At 37.3% G+C, this 25,808-nt stretch overlaps 1 protein-coding gene across 1 annotated transcript; it reads left to right on the top strand.

Moving 5' to 3' along the window:
- Window positions 1–654: 654 nt before the first annotated feature.
- LOC139134130 (RB1-inducible coiled-coil protein 1-like) lies at window positions 655–25,126 on the top strand. Its single transcript, XM_070701048.1, has 15 exons — window positions 655–803; window positions 3,575–3,690; window positions 6,702–6,918; window positions 7,454–7,510; window positions 8,437–8,488; window positions 9,011–9,129; window positions 9,580–9,764; window positions 10,537–10,723; window positions 11,688–11,828; window positions 12,235–14,477; window positions 18,099–18,201; window positions 19,173–19,225; window positions 19,925–20,071; window positions 20,512–20,563; window positions 22,323–25,126. The coding sequence occupies exons 1-15, from the start codon at window positions 756–758 to the stop codon at window positions 22,398–22,400; spliced, it is 3,798 nt and encodes a 1,265-aa protein (XP_070557149.1). The 5' UTR covers window positions 655–755; the 3' UTR covers window positions 22,401–25,126.
- The last annotated feature ends 682 nt before the right edge of the window (window positions 25,127–25,808 follow it).

Raw genomic sequence — 25,808 nt, 5'->3', positions numbered from 1 at the left:
GCAATGAGAGTCTGCAGTTATCATGCTGGAACAGTATGTGAATTTTTCTGACTTTTTCATGCAGGCATTACATGTAGCATGATCTGAAAATTTTGAATTTATCATGCTGACTGGCATGTTGTGTGCCATAATTTGAAAATTTTCTAGTTTTCACAATGGTATGTTATGTATATATGATGTGAAGTTTTCTGGTCTTCACAATGGGTGGGTAGCATTGCGTAAAGCACGCCATGTTTCAAGTTGGAATACTACCTTGCCAGGTGTTAACTTTTTTTGTACTTTTACAGCTGGCCTGGTGCATATTATCATATGAAAATTTTATAGTTTTCATGCAGGCATAGTTGTTAGTATCGTGTAAACAGTTTGTAGTTTTCATGACAGAATGGTTGGCAGCATGATGTGAAAAATTTGTAGTTTTTCATGTGGGCATCTTGTGTAATAATATGTGAAAATGTTTTTAAAGTGGATTTTTGGCTTTCTGTCTATTCATGTTATTACATAAAATGTGTGCATGTATAATTCTTTCTAACAAGTCTTCTTCACCAAGTTCCTTCTTTGTTGTTTACCATTACTGACAGAGTCTATCCCAAACACAAGGAAACGTAATGAGTAATTGAATACTTTTAACATTTTCAGGACACCAACCCAATCTTCCTGTTCAGTAAGAGTACTATAGAGGCGGCAGCACCACCATCACCCAGTGTGTACGGTGGCTCTGATGGAGATCTGAAATACCAAGTGGAGGATCACTTAATATGCAACCTTCATTTGAAACAGTTGTATCCAGAGTTCAGTTAGCCCTGGTGAGTTTCCTGTAAAAAAACTATGTATCAGGCTTGGTGTGCAAATCTTAGGACTTCTGGTCAGACGCCACCAGGTGTTTTATTCAGACCACTGATGTCGCCATGCCACTGGTCGTACTGACCACTCTATACTGAATCACGTGTTTGATGAAGACTGTCTGCAGACTGCAGTACCAGCAAATTAGACTGCAGGACTAGTAAACTAGACTAGAGGACCAGTGAACTACTGGTAGACTGCAGGACTCACAAATTACCTGGTAGACTGCAGGACTAGCAAACTAGACTGCAGGACCAGCAAACTTAGACTATAGGACTAGCAAACTAGACTGCAGGACCAGCAAACTTAGACTATAGGACTAGCAAACTAGACTAGACTATGGGACCAAGCTGAACCGGGGGACCAAAGACTGGCTTACATGTATGTACCTCTGATTATGTGGCAAAAGTGGCTGTGATGACAATAAATGGTTTGAAATGTGGAATATACTGTAGTATCCATTGTAAAATCTTTAGAAATTCTAGTAGATAATGGATAATTCTCGGTACCTGTAGTACGATTTTGCCACCTAAGTGAGTCATAAAAGTCTAGAGCAGTTGACCATATTTTCACTATGGCAGATTTTTACAGGTAAAACACAAGCACAGAAGCAAAAGGAAGGTTTTAGATTATACAGGAATTTAATGCCAGAAATGCCTGAAAAGATGAGAGGATGGATTAGTTTAGTTTCATGAACAAAGAGAACTTTTTGCCACAACAGCCATTATGTTCATGTTAAAAGTATTTATGAGATAACTATGTCAAACTCTTGCTGTGGTGAGAAGTCGAATTTTTTACCCACAGTGCATTTCAATATAATGTAGTTTGACCCCCTAGCATAAGACAAAAGCTATAAAACATGTACATGGAAAATGAAACTGGTTGTGTTTGCTGTGAAAAATTCTACCTCCCCAAAAGATGATAAACTGTTTAAATAGGTTGTTGAAATTTTTAGCAGTTGACAGTTTTCTGAACAACAAATATTTTTAAATAAAATCTGAACAGTAATATACACAGTTTCTAAGGCGCAGACTTGGCATGTAGTAGTACCGTAAAATTCCCAATTGAGGCCGCACCTCTAATTGAAGCCGCACCCTGACTTTGAAACATTGTCTTGGCTCATTGTTTGCCCATTTTGGGTTTTTGAATTGTACCATTATAGAAGCCGCACCCCTTCTCTGAGCCCATCATGAAACAATGCATGCTGAAATTCACACCAGCTGGCTTGCGTCCCGTCATTGACTTGTGCTAATGATTGACAGGTGTCTTTCTTACAGAAAAAATACACAATAAAAAGTTCCTTTTTAACACTTACCATTGTGCATTTTGTCATTGATAGTAACAAAAGTACAAACAATGCCCCATGTATCGGCACGTTTGTGTGTATGTTTGAACACGGCCGAAGTTTTTGTCAGTGTGGTAAACACCGCCATAGTCAATTACCTGATGCAACAATTTTGAAGCAACGGTGTTTGTGTACAAGTTAAAATAGTTGAGAGATTGAGATACCATGTTTCAAATACGTAGTTTTCATTCAATACCCACGTACCCTTACCGATGCCTGACGTACAACACCACCACCTGCATCATATTGACATAATGAACTGCCTATACTGTACTGAATGACCATGGTGGGTGCATATAAGCTTGTACACGTTCCGTTTTTGATCATGAGAAAATAAAATTTGACCACCAAACAGTTCACAAAAACATGCCAGTAAAGTTACCAAAGGTCATTCACTTGCCTTTATTGCACTATCCGAGTATGAGCCACCGGTTCGGCAACACAAGACAGCTGTAAATCAAGGGGACCCGTCTGCCATGGACGCTTAATTTATGCTAATTTTATGCACGATTTTTTTCAACACCATTTGATCTTCTATCGCTTTCAAAATCGACCGTACACGTCCAAAGAAATTGATTGTACAATCTCCGAATACAGCAGTGACATTTTTTGTGAAATTTCAGCGTCCAAAAACCCCTAAACTTGAAACAAAGACATCATGCATGCTGGTCAACATGGCCGACCTTAGTGAGACTATTCTATTTAGGGGACGGGGGTCAGCAGGGTCAGAGAATCAAGAAAGTACTGGAAAAACGTGTCATTTTCCTTACGATTATGTCAAGGGAACTCCAGTCTCCCATTGTTTTAACATCTTTTAATAGTTCCCTTATTATCTAAAAGGAATTTTACCAAGTTTAACGACCAAATACACTCTCCTAACGTTTCTATATTGGAGTTACACTAGGGTAGGGGCTTTTTATGCGGGTAATTTATTCACGCAGAATTCATTGGTACTAATTTGCATAACAATAGTGATTGCCCCTGCAATGCTTGGTGAGCATTGAGAAAAATATCGAAACACAGGAAATGTACGTAATTGAAGCCGCACCGGGACTTCAGTGCGTGATCCCAGGGGTCCCTCAAAAATGTTTCTAATACAAGCCGCGGCTTCAATTGGGAATTTTACGGTACTGTGAATTAGTGCTTGGTAATTGAATGAGAGCTAAATGCTCTCACCTGAACACAAGATTCTTTTGTAAAGAGTACAATATCTGACATATGGTCTGTGTGTTGTAGCCGACTTCCAAATGCTTGAAAGCCATACACTTTCAATTATCTTGAGAACTGATATTTGAACTATTTTATCAATAACACTCTCCATCATTTCTCAAAATGACTCAAATCTGCCTTGACATTTCATCTGACCAAAATATTCTATTTTTCCCCCAGCAAATTTCTGACTTGGCCCGTGATGAAGTCTCATGTTGTGAAAGTTTGGTACATGATCAGCATTTACAGCAGCAAGGCTGGGCAGCAGTTGTTGCTAACCTTGAAGACATCAGCAGGTAAGACATGAAGAGCCCTTCCCTTTCATCATCAATATTGCTTTCAATAATAAAGTAGGCTATGTTATTGTACTAAAGAGTGTGGAAGTGAGGTCAAGTGCAGCATAGCCAGTGTGTTTCTGTTGATTTTTGTTTTCAACATCTTCACCACCATGGTTTGGACCAACCCTATCGTTTTCAATGGTAAATGTGGACCTGTTTATAGGGAAATGGTAATGAACAGGTTAAGGTAACATGTGCCTAGATACTGAATGACTTTAACCCGTTGAGCGCCAAAGTAATTTTTTGTCACCTTTAGAAAATATGCTTCTGTCAGTTTTTTCAGATTTTTGTCAAAATTTTGATAACGAACTGTAGCCAATTAAATGTGATATCCATTTGGTCCAACATTATCAAAAAGTTACAGAAAAATTCATAAAAATTGGTAAAATTTTGCACTAAAATTTTGGCGGGAGAAAATTATAGTGCTCAAAGAGTTAATTATCTGTTGCTGAAATTTTCCATCAGGGAACCTCAAACTATTCCCTGTCAAATCAAGAATCAAAGGGGCCATTGTGCAAAATTTGATACTAGAGAACCAAATTTCTCAATATCTCTTGACATTTGAAATTCAAAATGGCTGCTATCTCTATGTTAACTCAGTATAGAAAAATTTAAGTTTGATTTTCACAAAAATAAGCCAATGATAATAGCTTTTTTCTCCATAAGCTTCAAAATATGTGCCACAAATGATAGACTGAAAAATATTTTAAAAAGTTTGAAAGTTTGAATATCTCTACTTTAAGACTAGATTTCATTCACAGCAACAAATCACTCTATAATGTTGAGACTAGATTTCATTCACAGCTACAAATCACTCTACAATGTTGAGAGAGTGGAATAAGAACCAGGAGCAAAAACCTAACATCTATACTGATGGCCATATCACAAAAGTGGTTCCGATGAGCCATGCAGTCTTGAAGTTTCAAATAGGGTTCAGATGTACCGGTATTTGCTTTCTCAAATGAATGTAACATGGAATGTTTAGTTTATGAGATTATTGACTGCACAGGAATCTTTAGATATGAAAAGTTATGTAAGGTAGTATATGGTTCAAAAGTTAAAGACCTAAACTGTCACTCAAACTTTCCTAAAGGAAACTTTCTACCACCCTCTTTCAAAATCAGGAGTAAAAATAAGTGGTAACCGTGCAATAAAATTATCGATTTTAAAAAACCTACTATGGTCAACATTGTTCTCTCTCAAATGAGCCCCATGTCTAATAGTGGTAGACCAGAAAAGTTTGTTAAAATTTGAGTCTGAGTATCTAACTCTGAGATACATTCTACCTTAAAGCCCGGCTCGAAATGGACCGGGATCAGGATTAGTGCCAAGTTTGGGTGGGCGTTTTGGGGCATGGCTCTGCATAATGAGTCTGTTGGCAACAGTTGCGATCGTTCGCATTATCTACGTAATCTGTTTGCTCTCAAATCACACTCAGGCTTGGGTACGTACACTGTAGCCTTCGTTTCCCGGTTCGTTTCAGTTATGCCATGGCAATACTCGAAAGAAAAAGAAAGAAAGAAAAACTAGGAAGGAAAAGGAATACGTCAGGAAAATGATAGGAAATAGGTAAACGGCGACGTCATGACCGATCGCAAAAAATAAAGGAAATTCACGGAAGGGTCGAGACTTCCTTGAATCTCGTGTATCACGGTAATAGCGATCGCAGTCAGTTGCTCGGTTGCTTGGCGGCGGGGTGATATCGAAAAATTATCACGAGTTATGTTTATTTTCGGAGCAATTGCAAGTTTTTCTCGAAACGTTTGTTAACCTTCGACTGGAATCAATGACAGACTGGGTTCCTCTCCGTCTTTCTTTCTACCTCCATGGTTATTGAAGGAATTAAAGTCCAGCTTTTGCCGAGATATTATAACGATGTAGCGCGGAATCAATGAGCTGTCCTCAGACACGCGTATCCTAAAGCGTTTACAAGATTGGGTGATGGCGCTTACTTGCTCATCTTGAACTGAAAGATTGAATGTTTCAACTATTCCAATATCTTACAATTTTTGTTAAATTCTCATCACAGAAGTCCAAATGAAACTGGGATAATCGGTATGTCAAAACCTTACTAGTACCAGCCCTCCGAACACGACATGTCATTTCCACGTGTAAAAACACGTGTACATACGGTCGTTTTCGGGGCCAGCATATATATCCAAAACAACTGTTCAGTACCGTCACGTTTGGCCGTAGATTTGGAAGGGGGAAGTGTTAAAAACGTGGATCTCTTCGACTGACAATAATTAAATTGATCATGGAGGCTACCGCCATGGTTATTTTCGATGCCATTCCCAGTGCAAACTACGGACTCTGCTTACGCGCTTTTCGCTAGAAAACATCGTACTACGGGTAAGCTTACGGACCAGTCCTCTTGCTAAGTCACGTCTGAAAATGGTTCACTTTCGTGATGTCATTGCACCATAAACGCTAGCAAAAAGAGTTGATGGCAACACAAAGTTTTCATCCTTTGCCCGCTGATATAAGTCTAAGTTTACATATAGTTTGTTTACATCGTAATTGTTCTCGTATGCACAGCAAATGTTTGACCAGTTTACGCCTCTGCGCGTCACCGAATGATTGACAATTGTTTGAATCATGGAACAACTGTCTCCGGAGGGCCATTCCCTTTGTTCAGAAAGCGATTTTTCCCCTAATTGTCGTAGTTTTAAAAAACTTTGTGAAACTTTGCAGATACCTGTATGGCCTAGGTGTTTATGAAACAGTCTATGTTCATGGTATGCCAATAATAGATGTTTGAGAATCGTTTAGGCCGATTTTCACGGAGCGGTCTACCTAGCTATTGCCAGTTGTCACTCAAGCGCCATTATGAATTTTCAATAAGTTAGGGGCCTTTTATACCCCGCACACCGGTTTAAGACATACATTACGGAAAAAAAAATTGATGTTTGAATATAAAATTATGAAGGAATATCAAATATTGTACTATTTTTCTATTTTTTCCCCAGTGCTTTCAGACACAGATCCAACATATTCAAGCAGAATTTTGAAGAATTTCTTGTGACCAGATCTCAATACTTCACCATGTTGAGTGACTTCAGCACTGTCTTAACTCTTCTCTCCAAAATGCCACTTCTTCCATGTCTGTTGCCACAGCGACAAAACCAACAGAAACCAGCTGATTTGTCAAAATGCATAACATTACTACAGTGGATAAGTAGCCAGGTTGGTGGTGTGTTTTGTATTTCTGTCACATTATAACAAAGAGGAGCTATATGCTGTGCTTCTTATAAAGGTATTGTACACCTTGAAACTGTAAGACCTATCAATCTTTTGTTCAAACTTTAGGAAATGAAACTTTCAATCATTCTCTTACCAAATCAAGAATAATAGTTAGCGGTCACTGTGCAAATTACGGTACTGGAGAAACAAATTACCCAACATTTACCAATATTTGAAATTCAAAATGGCTGCCACCCCTGTGTTAGCTCCATGGAGAAAAATTGAATATTCACTTTTCACAAAACTAACATGATGAAAAAAATTTCATACTCAAGAGCTTCACAATGATGAAGAGGTAGACCAGAAAAGAGTTACAAAAATTTGAGAGTCTGAATATCTGTCCCTGAGGTGCATTCTTCCTCAATATGATCATTCAGGGAAATAAAAGAAGAAATTCTTATATGTATGTCTGTCATTTGCAAACAATCCTATAGGAGGATAATACATTGTAGTGAGTGATTTGTGTGTGTCCTTTCAGGACCAGAGAAGTACCTTACAGCAAATGGCAGAGCAATGCTTGAAGGCATTAGAACAGGTGAGATTTCAGAGATTATTGATTACTCATATCACTCGGAACAAACTTGAATCAATGTTTCAGAAAAATGTCATTGTCAGTGACAACACTTGCTGAAGTCTCCATCAATATCATTACAAGTCAGTTCTGTGTACAGAATCTGATTTATTTATATGAATTCACTTTTGTAACGTTCCTTGATGTCAACGAAGTCTTACCTCATCCTACATAATGGTGCAAAGGAATGAAACTGTATCATTTATTGCATGACTATCTCTTCCTTACCCTAATGGTTTTGTTGATGGCAGAAGACCTGTAAATGTTAACCAGGTCCCCTTCTTTGAAATGTGAAACTTTAATAGCAATCAGATTAAAATGTGCGAGATATTGTTTTAGCTGCCACTGTACATTCTTGTACCTGAACCTCAGCAAACAGTCCTGACATGTGTGCTTTCAAACATGTATGATCAGACTTTTCTTTGATACTCACATGTCTTGCACAATATGACAGACAATGCCCATCATTCAGACACTCTGAAGATCTGACTGTAAGAGTTGAGTAGACATAAACTGATAGTAATGTGGACATGCTGGTACAGATAGAGAACAATGAAGTCAGCAAATGATAGCATAGTATGCGCCTCAAAATTGAAAGAATTAAACTTTTCCTGTGACTTTGCTTAAAAATACTTTACACCATTCTATTTAAAATCAAGAATACATTTCAGTGGTCACCATGGGAACTTCAGCACTAGGGAAACAAATTACCTTAAATATACTGACTGTTAAAAAAAATTCACAAGAGCAATTTGGTGAGAGCTTCAAAATGAGCCCCTTCAAACACAAGCACAAACCATAAAAGTACTGTTAAAATTTGTGAGTCAAAGTAACATCCTTGAAGTTCATTCTACCTGACACAACTATTTCACTTTCTCATCTCTTTTCAGTTTGATGAATCTGTTCTCAATAATTTAATGACAGAGATTAATACAGCATTAGGTAAGTGATACAATGAAATGTTGAAATTATTTGAAATGTTTTGTACAATACATACAGAACATAATGTTTAAGAGCTTCTTGCAGCTAGAAAAAATGATACAGTAACAAATTACGGTGTATTGAAATTTGTACAAGCTAATGGTCAATCTATCACTGATGTACTAAATCTCAAAATCAGGCATTTTCATTCAGCAACTTCTCTGATATTCTTCTTTGACGTCAAGCATCAGTTCAAACACACAGCTGTTGTATTCCGCAAAGCCTTATGACTACACATTTGCCATTTTGATAAAAACATATCTCATTCTCCAATGAAGGTGTTTTCATGAATTTTGATCAGTAGACTTCACTGATTCAGTTTAACCCCATTGACATTGCCCTGTCCTTGACCCCAATGGTGCACTCTGATGGTTTTCGAATGTTTTCACCGTGAGCTGTAGGTGACAAAGTCAAAGAGGTTTCAAGTGAAAACTGAAAAATTTCACAAAGATTATTTTTTTCCTTGTCACCTGTGATTGCCAGAGGCTGTAGACAATGCCAGTATGAAGGAAATCAAAGGTCTTGGTGACAGATTGTTTGGATTGGAACAACTGATGGCTGGTGCTCGGAAAATAGTTCAAGAACAAGGAGATATGTCACAGGTATGAATGAAATCACATCTAATTGATATACCCATGCTAAGGGTCAAATTTTACTGGCATTAATAGAAACATGTCAAGGCCCCCTTTGAAAAACATACAAAAATATATTTCTTTTGAGGGCAGGAGGGAGCAAATGAAAGAAATAAGGTTTGACTTCCTGTGTTGTGGCTGATTGCAAATAGACTGCTTAAATAGCATCATTATGATATTAATTCTGAATGCAATTATTCATTTCCTCTTGTTTACCACTCAGGTAGTCCTTTGGTGAAAGGTAATCTGCCGTGACCTAGTTTTCCTGTTATTTGTAATTGCAGCAATTATACCAGTATATCGATTTTCCAGGAAATGGGCAATTCAACTCATATTCTCTCATCCCATTAATATAGGTTATAGGCAATATAGGTTAACTGAGGTATTCCTTTTCTTTTGAATATGACCTCTTTTCATCAGGGATTTGTTCAAAACCAGGAAAGAGTCACCAAGTTGAACGACCCCTCCATTCTGCCTGACCTATGTGCAAGTCACCAAAAGCAGTTAATCGTCATGTTGAAAAATCACAGCCAACTTCGAGACATCAGAAGACGGTGTACACTTGCCAAGGAGGAGCTATCTGCAAATTTGCATGCAAGGCTAAGGTAAGTGTATTGATGAATGGCTCCAAACTATCAACATACCAGTATGACACCTATTTACCTAGCAAAGACACCAGCCATTAAAACCACTCGGCTACATCCCCAACCTGATAAAGAATGATTCAATAACCAAGCTATGTGTCTGACTGTGACCTCTCACAGGCTGTAGAGTTCATGAAGCACAATCCATAATGATAATTGACTGACTCTCTTTGACATCTGTGACATTTACCTATGAATCAAAATCTATCATCATTTTGACAAATTGATATCAAATTTGAATGATGTAGCCATATCATAGCCATATCCCCATTATCTGTATCTTTTTCCTTTGTTTTTTGATAAGATGGTTTGAAATTAAATGCAACTTATGCATTTTTCCATAATTACTTACAGAATTATAACCACAGAACACTCCTCAAACATTGGAAATGAAAACACAACTTAGATTTTATCAACTAAATACTTTTGAAGGTGTAACTCAAATATGGCTGCTAAAAATGTGTGTGGAAGTACCTGAATTTAAAGAGCCATGTACATCACCAAGGCATAGAAATGTCACATTTTCAAAGACAATATCGCAGGAATCAAAAACAGGAATCAAAAACATCTTTCTGAAGTTTGGATGCTAGTTTTTAGTAAGGAAAATACAAAACGATTCAGCTATTAGGGCTTTAACTCTTGCTAGTAAAGTTTTCTGAAGTTGCAACTTTTGAATACCGTACAGTACATTGAAGCATAAGAAATCAAAATTTGCTCTGTGTGTCTGTTCCAGATGGATAATGTATGTAGAGAAACAGATATCGGATATTGACAGTAAAATGGTCATTTATCATGAAAATTTGAAGAGGCTAAGAAGACGTCTTGAAGTTGTTGAGCAGATTGACATGGCACCAAGACTGTATGCAATGGCTGTGGTAGAAGTGTATCGTAGGAAGTTGTTTTCTAGCAAATTCATGCAGGTTGGTCAGTCACTTGGTTAAAAGTTTATGAAATACAATTTTTTTTATGAATGATGCAAACTCTGTGTTCAGTTTGTGGAGCGGATTGATAGCATTACTGTATGCTTTATTCAATATTTATTTGCAAGTTTTGTATGAAAAAAGTGGACACCAATCTGTTGTACAGCATTTGGTGTATTGCTACTGATCTCTGAAGAAAACACTGAAGGGTTAATTTCTTTTGTTCAACAAAGTGAAGTGTCCAGCAGACTGCAAGTGAACAGCCTCCTTGTCAATCAAACACTATTATGTGTAATCATCATTACAAAGTCATATATCACTCATGTGTGCAATTTTCATGATATTTCCTGATAGAAATTATGTGAAATTTCTACAATATATCTGTATTGTTATGGATCAAAAACACATTCTTAACATTGATGCGGCAATGATATGGAGATTTTTGGGACAAAAGGTACAGAATATTTTCAAGTTTGATCATAGCAGGAAATTACATATTGATTACAGTGACCCTCTTACCAGTGTTCATCAGCAGTCATCCATTGATAAGAGACTTGTTTGTGGATCCGGAATGTACCCATCACCACCAACTTATATATTGAGTCTCCCCTACCCTGTACTTGTTTTTAGTCTCCCCTCCCTCACACTTGATTCTAGCTTTTCCTATCTCTTTGTTGTTTTTAGCCATTATCCCTTCTTTTCACCCTCCGTTACCTTTTCTTGTTTTCTGCCTCCCCTACCTCATACTTATTTTTCTATTCCCTCACTGCTTTATGCATTGTCTTCCATGTCCCTTGCATTATTTTCCATAAATGAATAATAAAGGTTTTCACTTCAGAGCATTTAATCCATGGCAGCAAGAAATCATAGATTTTTCATAGGAAGTATTTCATCAGAATGCAAATCTCAAATTAGCTGAGTTCATGTAATAATACCCAGAGATCTTTTTTCCATTGAAACCCAGTGGGCAACAAAATTGACGGATGAATCCAGCAATATCCAAGGAGAAGAAATTTCAAGAAGAATGGAATTTTCTGCTCTAATGGGAAAACATTTCTTGCATGGTTTATTCCCGGGGATAGATGATTACCCATCAGCCTTTGCGGTGAGTAAATATCGATCTGTGTTTCCTCTTCAGTTAGTCATTACCCATCATTCTATACCGAGGTGAAATATGTAGCCACAATATTCAGTAACTGTAAATATTTGCTTTGAGAGACATTTTAACAGCTGCACTTTTGTAGTAGCCATTATGCGAGTGAGAAAACAATGAGTAATATTTACCCACTTGTATAGTCCTCACTATTTATTCTTCGTCATTCATAAGCAACATGTTAATGATGAATGTGTAGCAGTGAAAATGCTGAATCTCAACTCTAAAAATTTTATTGAATTGCTTTTTTGACAAAAGAAATTATGGAGTTGATGCTCTTGAAATATCCAGCAATGGACCATTTCATGCATCAAACAAAAAATTAATCTAGGATCTTTTTATGTTTTATTTTCACCAGAGAGAAATCCCTGAACCCTTTGATGCCAGACTGCCTGAGATAACAGATACAGATATTACACAGCTCAGACAAGAAGTGCCAGAATTAGCTACAGTTCTACGTATTCCAAGTGGTGAAAATTTCATGAAAGATTTTGAAGAGCACCACCAAGAGGTAATGGCCTTGAAAAGTCTGACAGCCAGGAGTCCATTGAAAGAATTACCTGAAGGAAATGAGACTTCACTCATTGGGAATGTAAACAATCAACCTCAACAGATGCCTTCCAAAGACGACACAGTGGTTGCCGAGGCTACCAAAAATGCTAAGATGGAGGAAGATGAGGACTCAAAGAGACTTAGCCTTAGCTTTGAGAAAGTTGAAAATGTCCTCGACGAAGAGTTTCAGAAAATGGCCGAAGAGCAAAGACAGTCCTTGATCAAGATTGATGAAGTCCTGCAGGATAAGAGTCCAGAGACACCAGTGACAAATGTGAATCAGTCACCCTTTGTGTCGTTCACTGACCAAAACGATGAGTTTGTGTCAGCTCCACAGAGTCTCATACCAGATCTAACCGGCAAAGGCAGACACAACTCTGCAGATGCTACTACAGCTCTACACACAGATCTTATGCAGAAATCTATCCAGCTCGTCAAAGTGCAAAATGAACTAGAAACAACAAAGACATATCTAGCTAATGAGCAGGAGAAATTCAAAAAACTTTTACAAACCCTAGACAAAACAAGATCTAATATGAAATTGGACATGCAGAGCTTAGAGACAGATATTCAGAATGAGAAAGAAAAATACGGTTTGTTAGTCGGAGATGCTAGAGAGAAATTTATTCAGGCGGTGGAATCTGTGAAAGCTGAACATGATAAAGAAAAGAGTGACCTTCAGAAAATGATTGACAAAGTGAAACAAAGTAGCAAAGAAATGGAAGAAATGTATCAAAATAAATTGAAAGAGCAGCTTGATAGGTTTAATAGTTTACAGGAACAAGCCAAGCAGTTACAGGAACAGTTGAAATCTAGCGGAGACAATGCTCAAGCATTGCAACAGAACTATGAAAGTAAGATACAGGAAATAACAAACAAACTAATAGATGAAAGGAATGATGCTGTAGCGAGTACTAGACAAGAATTGACCAATCATATCAGAGAAATGGGCATTGATATCAAGTCTAAAGAAAAGGTTATAGCGGAGTTGGCGCTTGAAAAAGACCAGCTTGCGAAAGATTTGACCGCTGGGTTTGAGAAAAGCAAAAAGGAGTTAGAAAGTAGGTTAAGAAAAGAGGCAGAAATTGAACAGAGGAAAAATATCCTAGCAGCGGAGGAAAAACTGGAGAGCATACGGAGGAAAGAAACAGAGACTATGCAGACTGGTTTTGATGAGAAAATCAAAAATGTAGTTGATGAGTGTGCTAGGGAGAAGGATAGTGTTAGAAAAGATATGGAATTGAAACAAAACGAGGCTTTGCATGAAATGAAAGAGACATTTGAACAACAGAAAATGAAAGAAATTGAAGCATTAAGGCAACAACTTATAAAAGAACGTGATGCTGAAGTAGGGAAGCTAACCGAGAAATTTGAGAGGGAAAAGAATGAATACGTGACAAATATTCAGAGTAAACTTGATGAACAGTTAGCTGCGTGTAAAATGGAAGAGTCCTTCCATACAGACAAACAAAGTGCAATTCTTGATGCCGTTGAGACAGAACGAAGGAAGTATGAGGAAAGGTTGAATAAACTTAGAGCAGACTTTAATGAGGAAAGGGATCAGGCTATAGCGGCTGCCGTGGAGATGGAAAAACAGAGACACCATGCCGAGATGGATGAATTTATCAGATCACATGAAAAGGACAAGCAGGATAGTCTGACAAGTATGAGGAACAGTTTACAAGCTGAGAAACAAGTCAGCTTCAATGAAGCTGTGGCTAAAGTTGGCCTTGAGAAAGCAAAAATCATCGCCGAACTTGAACGGAAAATTGAGGAATTGGAGAAGCAGAATGAGGAAAGACAAGACACCATTGCTAAGCTGCTTGCTGGAAATGCCGATATTAATGAAGAAACTCAGAAATCACTGTCACTGACTCTTGAGAGGGAAAATCAACTGAAAGCAAGGATTGCAACTTTAGAAAGGCAATTAGATCAAGCTGAGAAGAAACTAGAAGTTTTAGAAGGACGGGTACCATTGCAAAGGGAAAGACCGCCCTCTATGAGTTTTGAAAAATTTCCAGATGGTGGATTATCAGCTTCAGCTCACAGGTGAACATGGGTTTAATGTACCCTTCAAGACAATGGTCTGGCCAAAACCTACTTTTCCAATGGTTTATTTAGATCTATACACAGGGAGATAGGGTGAATAGGTTAATAAATGAAAGCAGAATGTATTATGACAAGCATTGATGTATGAATCAAGCAAGGGTTTTGGTGTTAGAGACATACTCAGGTGTAACTTTGAACCCTGTACAATTATCAGATCACACTGTTGTCAATTTCTCAGTGGACTGCGTCTACTCTCTCTCAGATTTCAAGTATAGGAGGAAATGATTTAGAGTGCAGGCAGAAATTGACGGTGGTATAATGAATAACTGTTTACCTTGAGTGCTGGGTATTTTGCCAATACCATATATGGTTTCATATTGTCTGTGACATGATGGGTAACCTTAACAATGGTGGGCAGATGGTTGAAGGTAGAACACACCTTAGGGACAGGTATTTGACACTGAAATTTTTACAATAGTTTTCTGTTCTGCAACTGTGTAGGCTCATTATGAAGGCTTCAGTAAATTTCATTTTTAGCATCCTGTTTTCATGAAAATGAAAACTTTAAGGTAGTGACTCAGTTTCGTGACACATATTTTCAATCAAAAGTTTCACATAGAAAACAGGGTCTCACACCCAACATGTGGTACATTTTCTAATAGGTCTATATTTGAAAAAGGTAAAAATTTTGTTTAGTTGTCAAAACATGCATTGGTATGTTTGTTTAAGTCAAAAACATGTGATTTTGAATTTTTTCACTTAAAAGAGTATAAGTAAGAATTGGCAGCACCCCTAAGTGATCTGTTAACGGCACTAGACAGCTGGATATACAGGGGGAAAAACCGTGTTTTGGATTTTTGAAATTCGCTTTTGTTTCTGCACAGTGAGCCTTCGAAGTGTGAACTGTCGGATTTTCGCATAAATTATCGGCTTTTGTTCACGTTTGTCAAGTTATCGTCACTTCAGGGGGGTTTATCAAAAATCTAAGACACGGTTTTTCAGGTCTATTCATGAAGTGTTAGCATGCGAAGAATCGGGGAAATCCGCCCACGCGTCGCCGACTTACACTCATTTGAAGGTGCGCATACATAGCAAAAATCGGAACTGAGAAAATCGACGATTTGTGTAAACGTCCCATTTTTCACACAAAATACCCGAAAAAAGTCGGATTTTTGTGCGTTTCAAAAAAATTATTCGATCTGGGTCTAGGTTAAATATTGGGCATCAGGTTAGAGAATTTCTGACAAGTCCTAAACATTAGTTCGCCTAAAATGATGAAAATTGTGCGTAGAAACGTGAGGCTGGTCAGCGTAAGCGGTGGGTACTATTTACACGATAAACACTAGAAAGATAATTCAGGGCATAATCTGTTTGTCAAATACGTATCTAGCTTATAATTATATTAACTGTACACTGTTTGGTAACGGTTAGAGTCTGGTTACAAGACGAGAAAAGTTTTAAAAAATCATACAGCCGGAATGGTTTACAGGTCTGCGTTCTGCCGACGACGCGCGCTCGCTCTCTCGCAAGCGCTCGACTTCCGGTCTCACAGCCCGTAATTTATGCACGTATACCAAGTGTGAAATGGTTGCCCAGTTCATTTTAGTGCCGATTTTTGTGCCTATAGTACAAGACGTCACTTGCTTGCTTGCTTGCTTGCTTTCGGAGATGAGACGACCAACTCTCGATGCTCTAAAAAATTCTGTAGTTGAGAAGTTCAAGGAATGCGGGAAAGTCGCACTTGTTTTTGTGGTTTTCACATGTGATCTGCTGCAGTCCTTTTGCTCACCATAAAAAATGACCGGGTTTTCGTGCGCTATTTCGCTTTCCACTGTGACATGTACTATTATGGCCTCGGGTATGAAACCAAAATCAACTTCAGTTACACGTAAAAGCGATTCTTCATGACTTAAAATAAACGACTGAGGCGATACTCGACAGATTCACTCATTGTAAAATTGAAACGGCGACATATCGCGACACCCAGCGACACTCTCTTGACCACAGATAGAAATTTACAGGCAACGATCGTGAAGCGACGTTTCGCGTACGTTGCTGTGCTCTAGACCGACATAACAGTGTCGGATTGACAAATTGGACAAACCATGCTTCCTACATCCATGGACAAGATATGGGCTGCTGTTATAGAACCATATTTCCAGTGAAGATTAAATAGATTCTCTTTGGACGGCAGTGTAATCTATAGCCCGGCGTACGATGCTATGTGTTCCGCTACAGCTAATCGCCTCGCTCACCACAACCCTGCAAAGACCCGTACGTAGGGTCGGTGACTTCAAATCCATTTTGGGACTTGACGTAAAAAGCCAAATTACTGTCGAAATTCAGCGTTCTTGGGCCCAAGTCGTATCCCTGCCTACCTCAGCTACTCGATCGCTTCCAAAAATGCCAGTCTTTTATTCACTTTTCGTAAATAACCGTCGATGTCGGCAACTCTCTCGCTAGCCCTGTGTACGATGCTGTGTGTTAGCTGTAGCGGCCAACACACAACATCGCGTCCATCAGCTTTTCATTTTGCTTCTTCGGCCCCCGTTTGCGTTTTCTACACTGCTTATACTGCCGGCAGTCATCAGCCATGTTGGATAGCGTCTCTTATGAAGACGTGCGCGCATGTGCAACATGGTGCGTAAAAATTTACATAATCTCCTCAAGGTATAACGATAACGCTGACAGTAATCCGGACAAATAATAACTCGCGCAGTGGTTAGAAGGCCGTGTTTTCACTAAAATTTAAGACATTTTCCAGTACAATGTTACCTCACAGTTTTCTCTAATAAAAAGATCATATTTCAGGGGTTCAGAATATGAAATAATCACAAAATCGCTAAAATTTACAAAGGAACCCGAGTCACTACCTTAATTATCTCCACAGTTAACATACTATATACCATAGTTAACATTTGGTATAGCAACATTTTGAATTTGAAATATTGATACATTTTAGGCTGTATGTGTTTCTGTAAATCCTAAATTATGCATGATCAACTCTGGTTTTTATGGCATGGCTGCTTATGAAAGACAATATTTTCTAGTTTCTTTGAGGAAATTTGAGTGAAAGTTCAGGACTTCCTATTGCAAGATAGTCTGACTGTATCAGACACTTTACATTACAATTCAGTCACTGTGCAAGTATTTGAGTGATTGCAAGACAGTTCTTGTCAGGTACAATTTGTTTCATGTTTTCTTTCCTTCCCTATTTAATTATGCTAGTCTGAGAATAATTTGAATTCTTTGTTTATGTGACCACTCAGTATTTTGAAAGGTAGGCAGGTAAGCAGTTCAAAATCACACACAAAGTTTTACACTGGCAAAGATTGGTATGTACCTGTTTATGGAGTGTCCATTTTAAGAGTCGAAGTAGAAACTTTTACTTCACCTCGATAATTTACACTACAATGTGACATTCTGCAAGTATGCAGGCATTTTAAGTACATTGAACAGAATTTGTAAATTGGAGATTCCTAGGTGGAAAAAGGTGCGTATTAAAGTACACTTCGTGAAAACCTCCAAAAACCTATGCACACAGTGGTACAAAAGAAAGATCGGAATTACTTCTAACCCAGTGAAATGACTGATCAATAAATTCACGTATTTATTTTGCAGTGATATCACCAACACTAGTTTAGAATCTAGAGATAGACATCACATGTTAGAAGTAGCACTCAAGGCCAAGGAGGAGGAATGTAATACCTTAAACCAGAGACTGGTAAGTAATATTATCACCACATTCAGACATGTAGTATCTCTTGGTATGCTTTTATCCATCACTTATGACTGTTGCTGTAAAAAATGTTTCCTGTTAGGATTTTTACTTCCCTTTGTCTGGATAAGTCTGACCTTTGAGTGTTGTAGACAACTGACAGGTTTTGGTTTTTGGCAGTGTTTAAACACACTCCATCAAGTACTTTATCTGCTTCCAAGCTCATGCTTTGAAGCAGATTGTGGTTAATGTGTGTTTATATGTGGATAAATGAAAGACTAGCTCCTTTTACGTGAAACACTGTCAAGTAATTGGCAAATTGTCTTTTTGGTATTCTTGACTCAAGTAAATGTTTGAAGATTTAGAGAAGCAGTTCTATCACAAAAATACGCACAGGATTTTGGATTTTTGAGTCATTGAATATCTTTCTATTTGTACTTTTATCAAACTTTTCAAGAGACGAATTTACTGCCAAGATCAAATAACTGTTTTCAAATCATTTCGATTGAATACTCTCAGTGCATAATGTCATGAGTGTCACATGTCCTGTGTCTCACATCATGTGTGAGAACAACTGTTAACTGTAGATTTTAGAAATTTATGTCATCATTGTCATAGTTTATCTTGTCTGTCTGTCTGTAGGTGGATTAAAAAGTCTGTTTTGTTGACCACAGCATGTTTCAAGTAATCCATGAAATTCAAAGTGGCCTATACTATACCCTGTATTAACCTTACCAGAAAAAATTTCTTTTTGAATTTTCACAAAAACAAGACAAAATTTCATTCACTTCATGAATTCACTTTTAAAGCAACAGAACTGAAAAGTACAGTAAAAATTGGAGAGTTCAAAAAGTTGTCCCTAGACCCATTTCATTTTTTACGTATATATTTAAAACAAATTTACAAAAGTAATTATCTTTGAAACAATTTATCAGTCAAGAATTTACTGAAAAACAAGGCATTTTTTTTGTGTTCAGTTGCAGTTAACCCGAGCAGCTTCTGCTAAGGCAGACAAAGTCACCATACAAAAGTAAGTGTGTCAATTTTAGAATGCATCAACAGTCAACAAAAGCTGCTTTTCTCTGGATCAACACAAATATTTTCACTAGAAAGCACATTGACTGTAATTCAATGATACAAAATATAAAAATAGCAGACATTTCCAGTGTATTCACAGTGATATGTCCAACATTGATGTTGTACTTTTGTCATCTTTCTACCAAAAACTCTTGTTCCACTGGAGCCCTATCGGTGAAAAGGTACTTTATTTGTCAGAGTTCATGTATAAAGTGAGTACTCTTTTCTACCCAACGCGTGACTTGACAATTTAATATAACCAAGTTGAACATTATACCATGTATCAAGTACTGGCCAAAAGAAAGAGGTTTTGTAATACTTGTAGACAGTGTAAGCTGTATGTTATAATACTTTTGTAGGCATAAGAAGGCTGTAATTTTAGGAAATATGCAAAAAAATGTACCCCCAGAGCCTGATGATGTCACAACTACCAAAGTGGAAGCACAAATGCCCCAGTGGTGTTGGCATGAACTGTGTCCATAAGTAGTTATTCGTTTTTGATGTCATCATTTATTATGACTGTACAACACTTTTCCACATTTCTCTTTTAAGATTTCTGACTTTGTTGTACAAAACTGTGAGCTTGTACAACAGTTTTGTAAAGAATGGATTTATTAAATGCCATTTATTTATTCTTTGATTTTTTTCACAGTTTCTCCATTGGTGACATTGTGTTGATCTGTTTTGATGAATATCGTGAAAATTACGTGATATTTACAATAGGGCCAATCCTCTACTTTGTGCATTCTGATTCCGTCAGCGGACTGGAATTAAAACCACAACCAGGAAAGGACAGAAGGTGAGTTTGTTGTATTTATGTTGTTTGAAACATCAGTGTTTATGTTTCATATGGTATACAGTAGATCGAAAGATCCACTGCTCGAGGTTGCTCTACGGGGGAGCATACCGGTAGAGAGCGCCCTCAAGCGATGGATCTTTCAGTCTAGGTTTAAAGATACGCAATAGCTGATCTATCTCAAGTCCTATCAGAAAAATTGGCTGTCTGTAAAATATAGATGTCACCATGTTCTGGTGAAGTTGGAATCATACTTCTGACAGATTATTGTACATCCAAATTTTCATTCAGGGCAGAGAGAGGAGGCAACGACAGCCATAGTGCTTTTATTTGCACTTTGCATATATGAGCCCCTTATGAACGTAGTGCTAGCAACCTTGTCCAATACAGGTAATTTATGATATAAAACAGTGATAGTTATCTCTTTTCATCATTCTCCATAGACTCTGGGTACTGGGTCAGATAACTGACAAAGAATATTGCCAGGCAAAGAAGGTGAGTTGCTGTACACAGCTGTCATTTACATTTGTTATATCTGCAAACATCCATGAGTATTGCGCTGATTAGTGTACTTTGCCTAATGGAAGAGTGTAATACATACAATTGTGAGGCATTTCTCACTGATTCATGTGAGATCAGAGTTGGCTTATACATATAATCATTGAATTGATAATAAATAATTGAATCAAATAATGGAAATTGTTTCAATGATAATTTCCTGATGTTGACATGCTGATTCAAATTTCATAACATCATATCAAGATAGTAAGAAGTTAGCATTGAGATTTTCTCATTTTCACATAAATGTATGTGATGCATGTTTCATGTTTACTGAAAAAGATTAATGAATTGTGAATTTTATGTAATTTATAGGCGATCATTCATAGAACCAACAGGAGAGGGGGACAGTATTTCTGTAGAAAAACTAGTTTGGATGTGGTACCTACTTGAGTTAAAATTTTACATCTTTTTGCTGAAAGAAGATAACAATTTTGGGTCTGTTCAGATGTTGAAGTTTCCAATCAGTACCTTGATGCACCCACATCTCCACCTCAAAGCCACCTCAGGGCATTCAGTCCACCCACTTCTACAACATGCCCCTTGGCAGGTGTAGCATGCTAGCAGGACACACTTACCCATTCTGTACACCAGCTAACACCACTTGTCAGTGGTTCAAGATGATCTCATAGTACATTGTCCTTACTGTTTTATAGTTCTGGTAATCGTTTTGCTTTGAATGATCATGGATATTGCACCAGTTCTGATTCCATATCATATAATATTCAGAAAGTCAAAGGGCCAGTAACTCTAACTTTTGATGATTTTTTCACAATTTTTGTTTCAAAGTCAACCATAGTTTCTTGTTCTGCTCCTAACAGCATGGTGAAACACTAGCCCTGCATATAATGCTATTTGTTCCCGGCGCTATACGGCCTCCCACCACAGCCCTGCTGACTGCCATAGACAAAACTGGTGACCATGGTCACAACTTGAACTGCACACTAAAAAACTACCTTTCTAACTACTTTAAGCTGAAATCAACTCAATTCTGATCTATGCCTATCTGAATGACTCAACCGCACACAGACTGCAAAATAATTTGCTCTTATGACATCCAAAACTATAAGTTTGCCAGCGATGCACTGTCAAGGGCCATGGTCAAGGTCTATTAATGGCGTGGTGAGCTACTGGGCCCTTGACCGTGCATTGCTGGCAAACTAACGGTTTGGACGTCACAAGAGCAGATTTTTTTTTGCAGTCTGTGAGTCATTCTGATAGGCATAGATTGGAATTGAGTTGATTTCGGCCAAAAGTGGTTAGAAAAGTAGTTTTTCGTGCGTGGTCCAAATCGGGACCGCAGTCTCTGGCTTTGTCTATGGCAGCAGCAGGGCTGTGGTTGGAGGCCGTATAACACCTTGAACACACAGCATTGTACGCAGGGCTAGGTGAAACACTAACTATGCAGCGGGTCAACATAACATCTACTGTATATTAGTAAAATTCACTGTTACATTTAATCTATTCTGGACCAGAGTTCACTTGTCAACAATAAAAATTATGTGTACACATGTACACTGACAAGTGAATTGTGAATTGACAAGCTGAATACTGTGTATCTCAATATGCTTCAGGTGTACCAAGGTAGAACAAGAAACTATGGTTGACATTAAAAACAAACATAACGAAAAATATCACCAAATGTTAGTGTTACTGGCCCTTCATAACATATGTTTTCTTTTTTTGTTTATGATAGGCACAAAACCGGTTCAAGGTTCCTCCAGGCACAAAGTTCTACAGAGTTAAAGCAGTACCCTGGCCAAAAAAGGCGTAAAATGTATCAAGTACATTGCAAGATGTTTGAGATATGTGAACAATGAGACAAAGGCATTGTAACAATTGCACAACAAAGTTGCAAGATGTGATACATTGTATCAAAGAACAAAGAAAGCATTTGGGCATGTACCATGAGATCTTTTTAGGGGCAGTAAAAATGAAAAAATAATGATATGTCACAAACAATATAGGTAATGCTGCTTTTGCGAAAAAAAGCAAGTATCACAACAAGAAAACAAATATGTGTGGAAATCGAAAAACACAAATTTGCATTTTCTGCAAATGAGAAAAAAGTGCCAAGTCTTTGCATGACCGAAGATTAACATTTTCATCCTGACCACACTACCCCAGATCTCATGGTGCATTCATTAGTGCATATTGTTCTTATGTATGATTATATCTCAAGTGACTTTCACGCAACAAGATATTGATGTCGTGTATCAAAGTCACAGCTTTACCAGATACATTATGCCAAACTTATGATGCTTTAACTACACACAAATCACTCCAAGCCAATGGTTGGGCAAAGTTATCTGTTAGCTGCATTGATTGCTTGGTTTATGAGCCAGTTTGTGTGCATGTGTATGTTTGTGCATGTACATGTGTGTGTTTTTCCGCATGCTTTTGTATCTTGTATTATAATGGCTTTTATAGTTGTATGGTACATGCATGGCAAGAAAGTCCTCAATTTCAGCATCAGTACTTTCTGACCTTGATTACAACAATTGATTTTTAACCTGTCTGTCAGCCTATGTGTGCCATTCTATCAATCGGAATGGGATTATGACTTCTTCTCTACTCTCAATAGTAACTTGTACATGGATTTCAAATCTCATTGCTTTGTCATGTGATGTAATTTTGCTTGAGGGATTGGTCCAGAGTTTGTTGAAAATACTCTGATTGGCTATCGATATAGATTATGCAGGTGATGGGAGTCAAATAGTAAACTGAAGATACTATGTCATGTGATTGCCTTCGACATAACAATACCTTAGTAGACTATCAGAAATTGCCTCTAAACTTTGTGCAGTATTTTATGTCAATCTAGAACTAAACAAAACATCTACAAATATCTTTCATTGTGTTTGTAAATTCCTCATGGAAGCTGAATCTCTGACTTTCATCAGTTGTGAAGTCATTGTGCATGACATATTCAATGTTTCTTACTGTGTACATACTCAAAATGTTCTCAAAATGTTTTTTCCTAAAAAACTACATGTATGTGAGAACCACCATAGAATAAATAAAACAAGGTCTCAAGTTAATTACTGATAGCAGAAGAAGGAAACTGCAAAATGAGTTCATGACTTGCATCCAAATTTTAATATGTAGATGCCCAACAGTGTTATTACCGATGTCCATATTTTCAAATTCAGGCAATATCCTTCAGTCACTGTGGACAGCATATGATGCTTTTTACTTCTCTCTTTCACACTTTACCTGACCAATGAAAATTTTCAAACTGTGCCTGAACAACTTCAGGAATCCTATTTAAACTTGCACAATAGGAATTATGGAACCCTATTTCATCTGACCATAAATTATGGTATTTTCTTAAATATGATTATCTGCTATCTGTCAGACAAAGTGGAAAACGTCTGAAAACATTTCTTGAGAATAAAGTTTCTTGATTAGACAACTTTTATGCTCTCATAGCTAAAAAAGATGCATATATTACAATTTACATATCCTTTTTCCTGTATTATTCAATCCTATCTTTGACCCTACTTGCTGGTAAAGGGTACCCGTCAAAAAGAGCTATTTTGCATATTTTAATGTCAGGGAATATTGCTTGAGAGTTGGTTAAGTCACAATTTTCATAATTCAGGGAGGTACATATTTGTTACTATTATTTTAAGCCAAAGAGTCTCTACAGTGTTGTATTTCATGTGGTTTCCTATTTTTGCAGGGTTGGTGATGTGTTCAAAGTATTTTGAAAACAAATGTATGTATAGGGAGAATTTCCGACAAAGGTTGCTTGTCCTAAACATGGTGGTATAATTTTTGAGTAAAATGTCCATTTATCCTGGATTTTCATGATGCAAGAGCAAACTTGGCATTTCCTCTGTAATAGATGGTGTATAGATTAGATGTGTGTGTCAAAAATCTCATGTACTATAGTTATTTACATATATACTTGTTAGATATGTTGCTCACCAGGTGTCCCAAAGACTCAATCTGATGTCTTGTTGTTGCAAACGGTCTGTTTCACGTTTTGTTCATTCTATCGTGAAAGGACTATTGATATGCTGCAGTTGATGTTTATTTTTGCAACATAATTGACAGAGTACAACTTCAAAATCAAGATGTTCTGTAAATCTTTGACAGACAGTGGAATTACATACTATTGTTTCATGTTACCATGGGATGTTAAATATTTTCAAATTACATATCTCTCTCGTTGCTTTCCTTTGTAACATCATTGAGTGTTACAGTGAACTTTGAAAAAGCTGTGTATCACATGTACTTCTTTCAAAGCTACTGACATCTGGCATGTATTGGTATAAAGCTGTTCAGATGTTGCCTGACAGTTATTTAGCAACATAGTGACTGATATTTGAATCCACTTGATTCATTTTATTGTGTGCTTCCCTATACCGGTACACCATATCATTAAAGATTGTACATTCTTGTATACCCAGTTGCACAAGTTATAATAATACATAGCACATTTTTTCTCTGTTGGACACAATCAAATAAAACTGGCAAACTCTAATCAAGAAATGGGAGCTCATTTGTTTTTGGATTCAATCATGACCAAGTGTCATGTCAATTTTTACTTCAGAAAAATACAGCTGTTCTAGCTGCATCAAACTGTTCCCAACACATGGACTTGCAGAAATGTGGAGTTAATAATACCATGGTGGATTTCTTTTCAGGACTTATTTTACTCCTAGCAGAAGAGATAAAATTTGATTTCAAGTCATGTATTGATCAATGAATCAGTGGGTTTAAAAGAGGAATTTCAAGAAATTTGAATTTAAAGAAAACGATGTTCTCAGCAGCTGCTTGCTTGTATAGTAACTGCACAAGTAATATCATAGACCAGTAGTCAGCAAAGAGGCGACTTCTTCTCTCAGCACCTGATTTAACATTGTGCCTGCCAACAGTGTCAATATCAGCGGTATTTGCTTGCTTCATGGATTAGTTTTCATCACATTTCTCAAAGCAAAGTAACTGAAATACAGAAGAAATATATGTTGGTTATTAAATTTGAAATTTAGAGATGAATGTTGAGAAGGGGAGTTAGTGTCGTGTTTTTCAACTTTTTGATGCAATGTAAATGTTTTTAATTTCTCAATTTACAGCTGTTGTATTTACAGTGTCTGGACAGAATCAAGGAAATTGTGTTAGACTAGTGAAGTAGGTGAACTTTGAACTCAAAATAAATGACATTATCATTGGA

The sequence above is a fragment of the Ptychodera flava genome, chromosome 5 (genome assembly GCF_041260155.1).
Source record: "Ptychodera flava strain L36383 chromosome 5, AS_Pfla_20210202, whole genome shotgun sequence".
Taxonomy (NCBI): Eukaryota; Metazoa; Hemichordata; class Enteropneusta; family Ptychoderidae; genus Ptychodera; species Ptychodera flava.
Note: the sequence above shows the minus strand (reverse complement) of the source record. Positions and strands in the feature narration are given on the sequence as shown.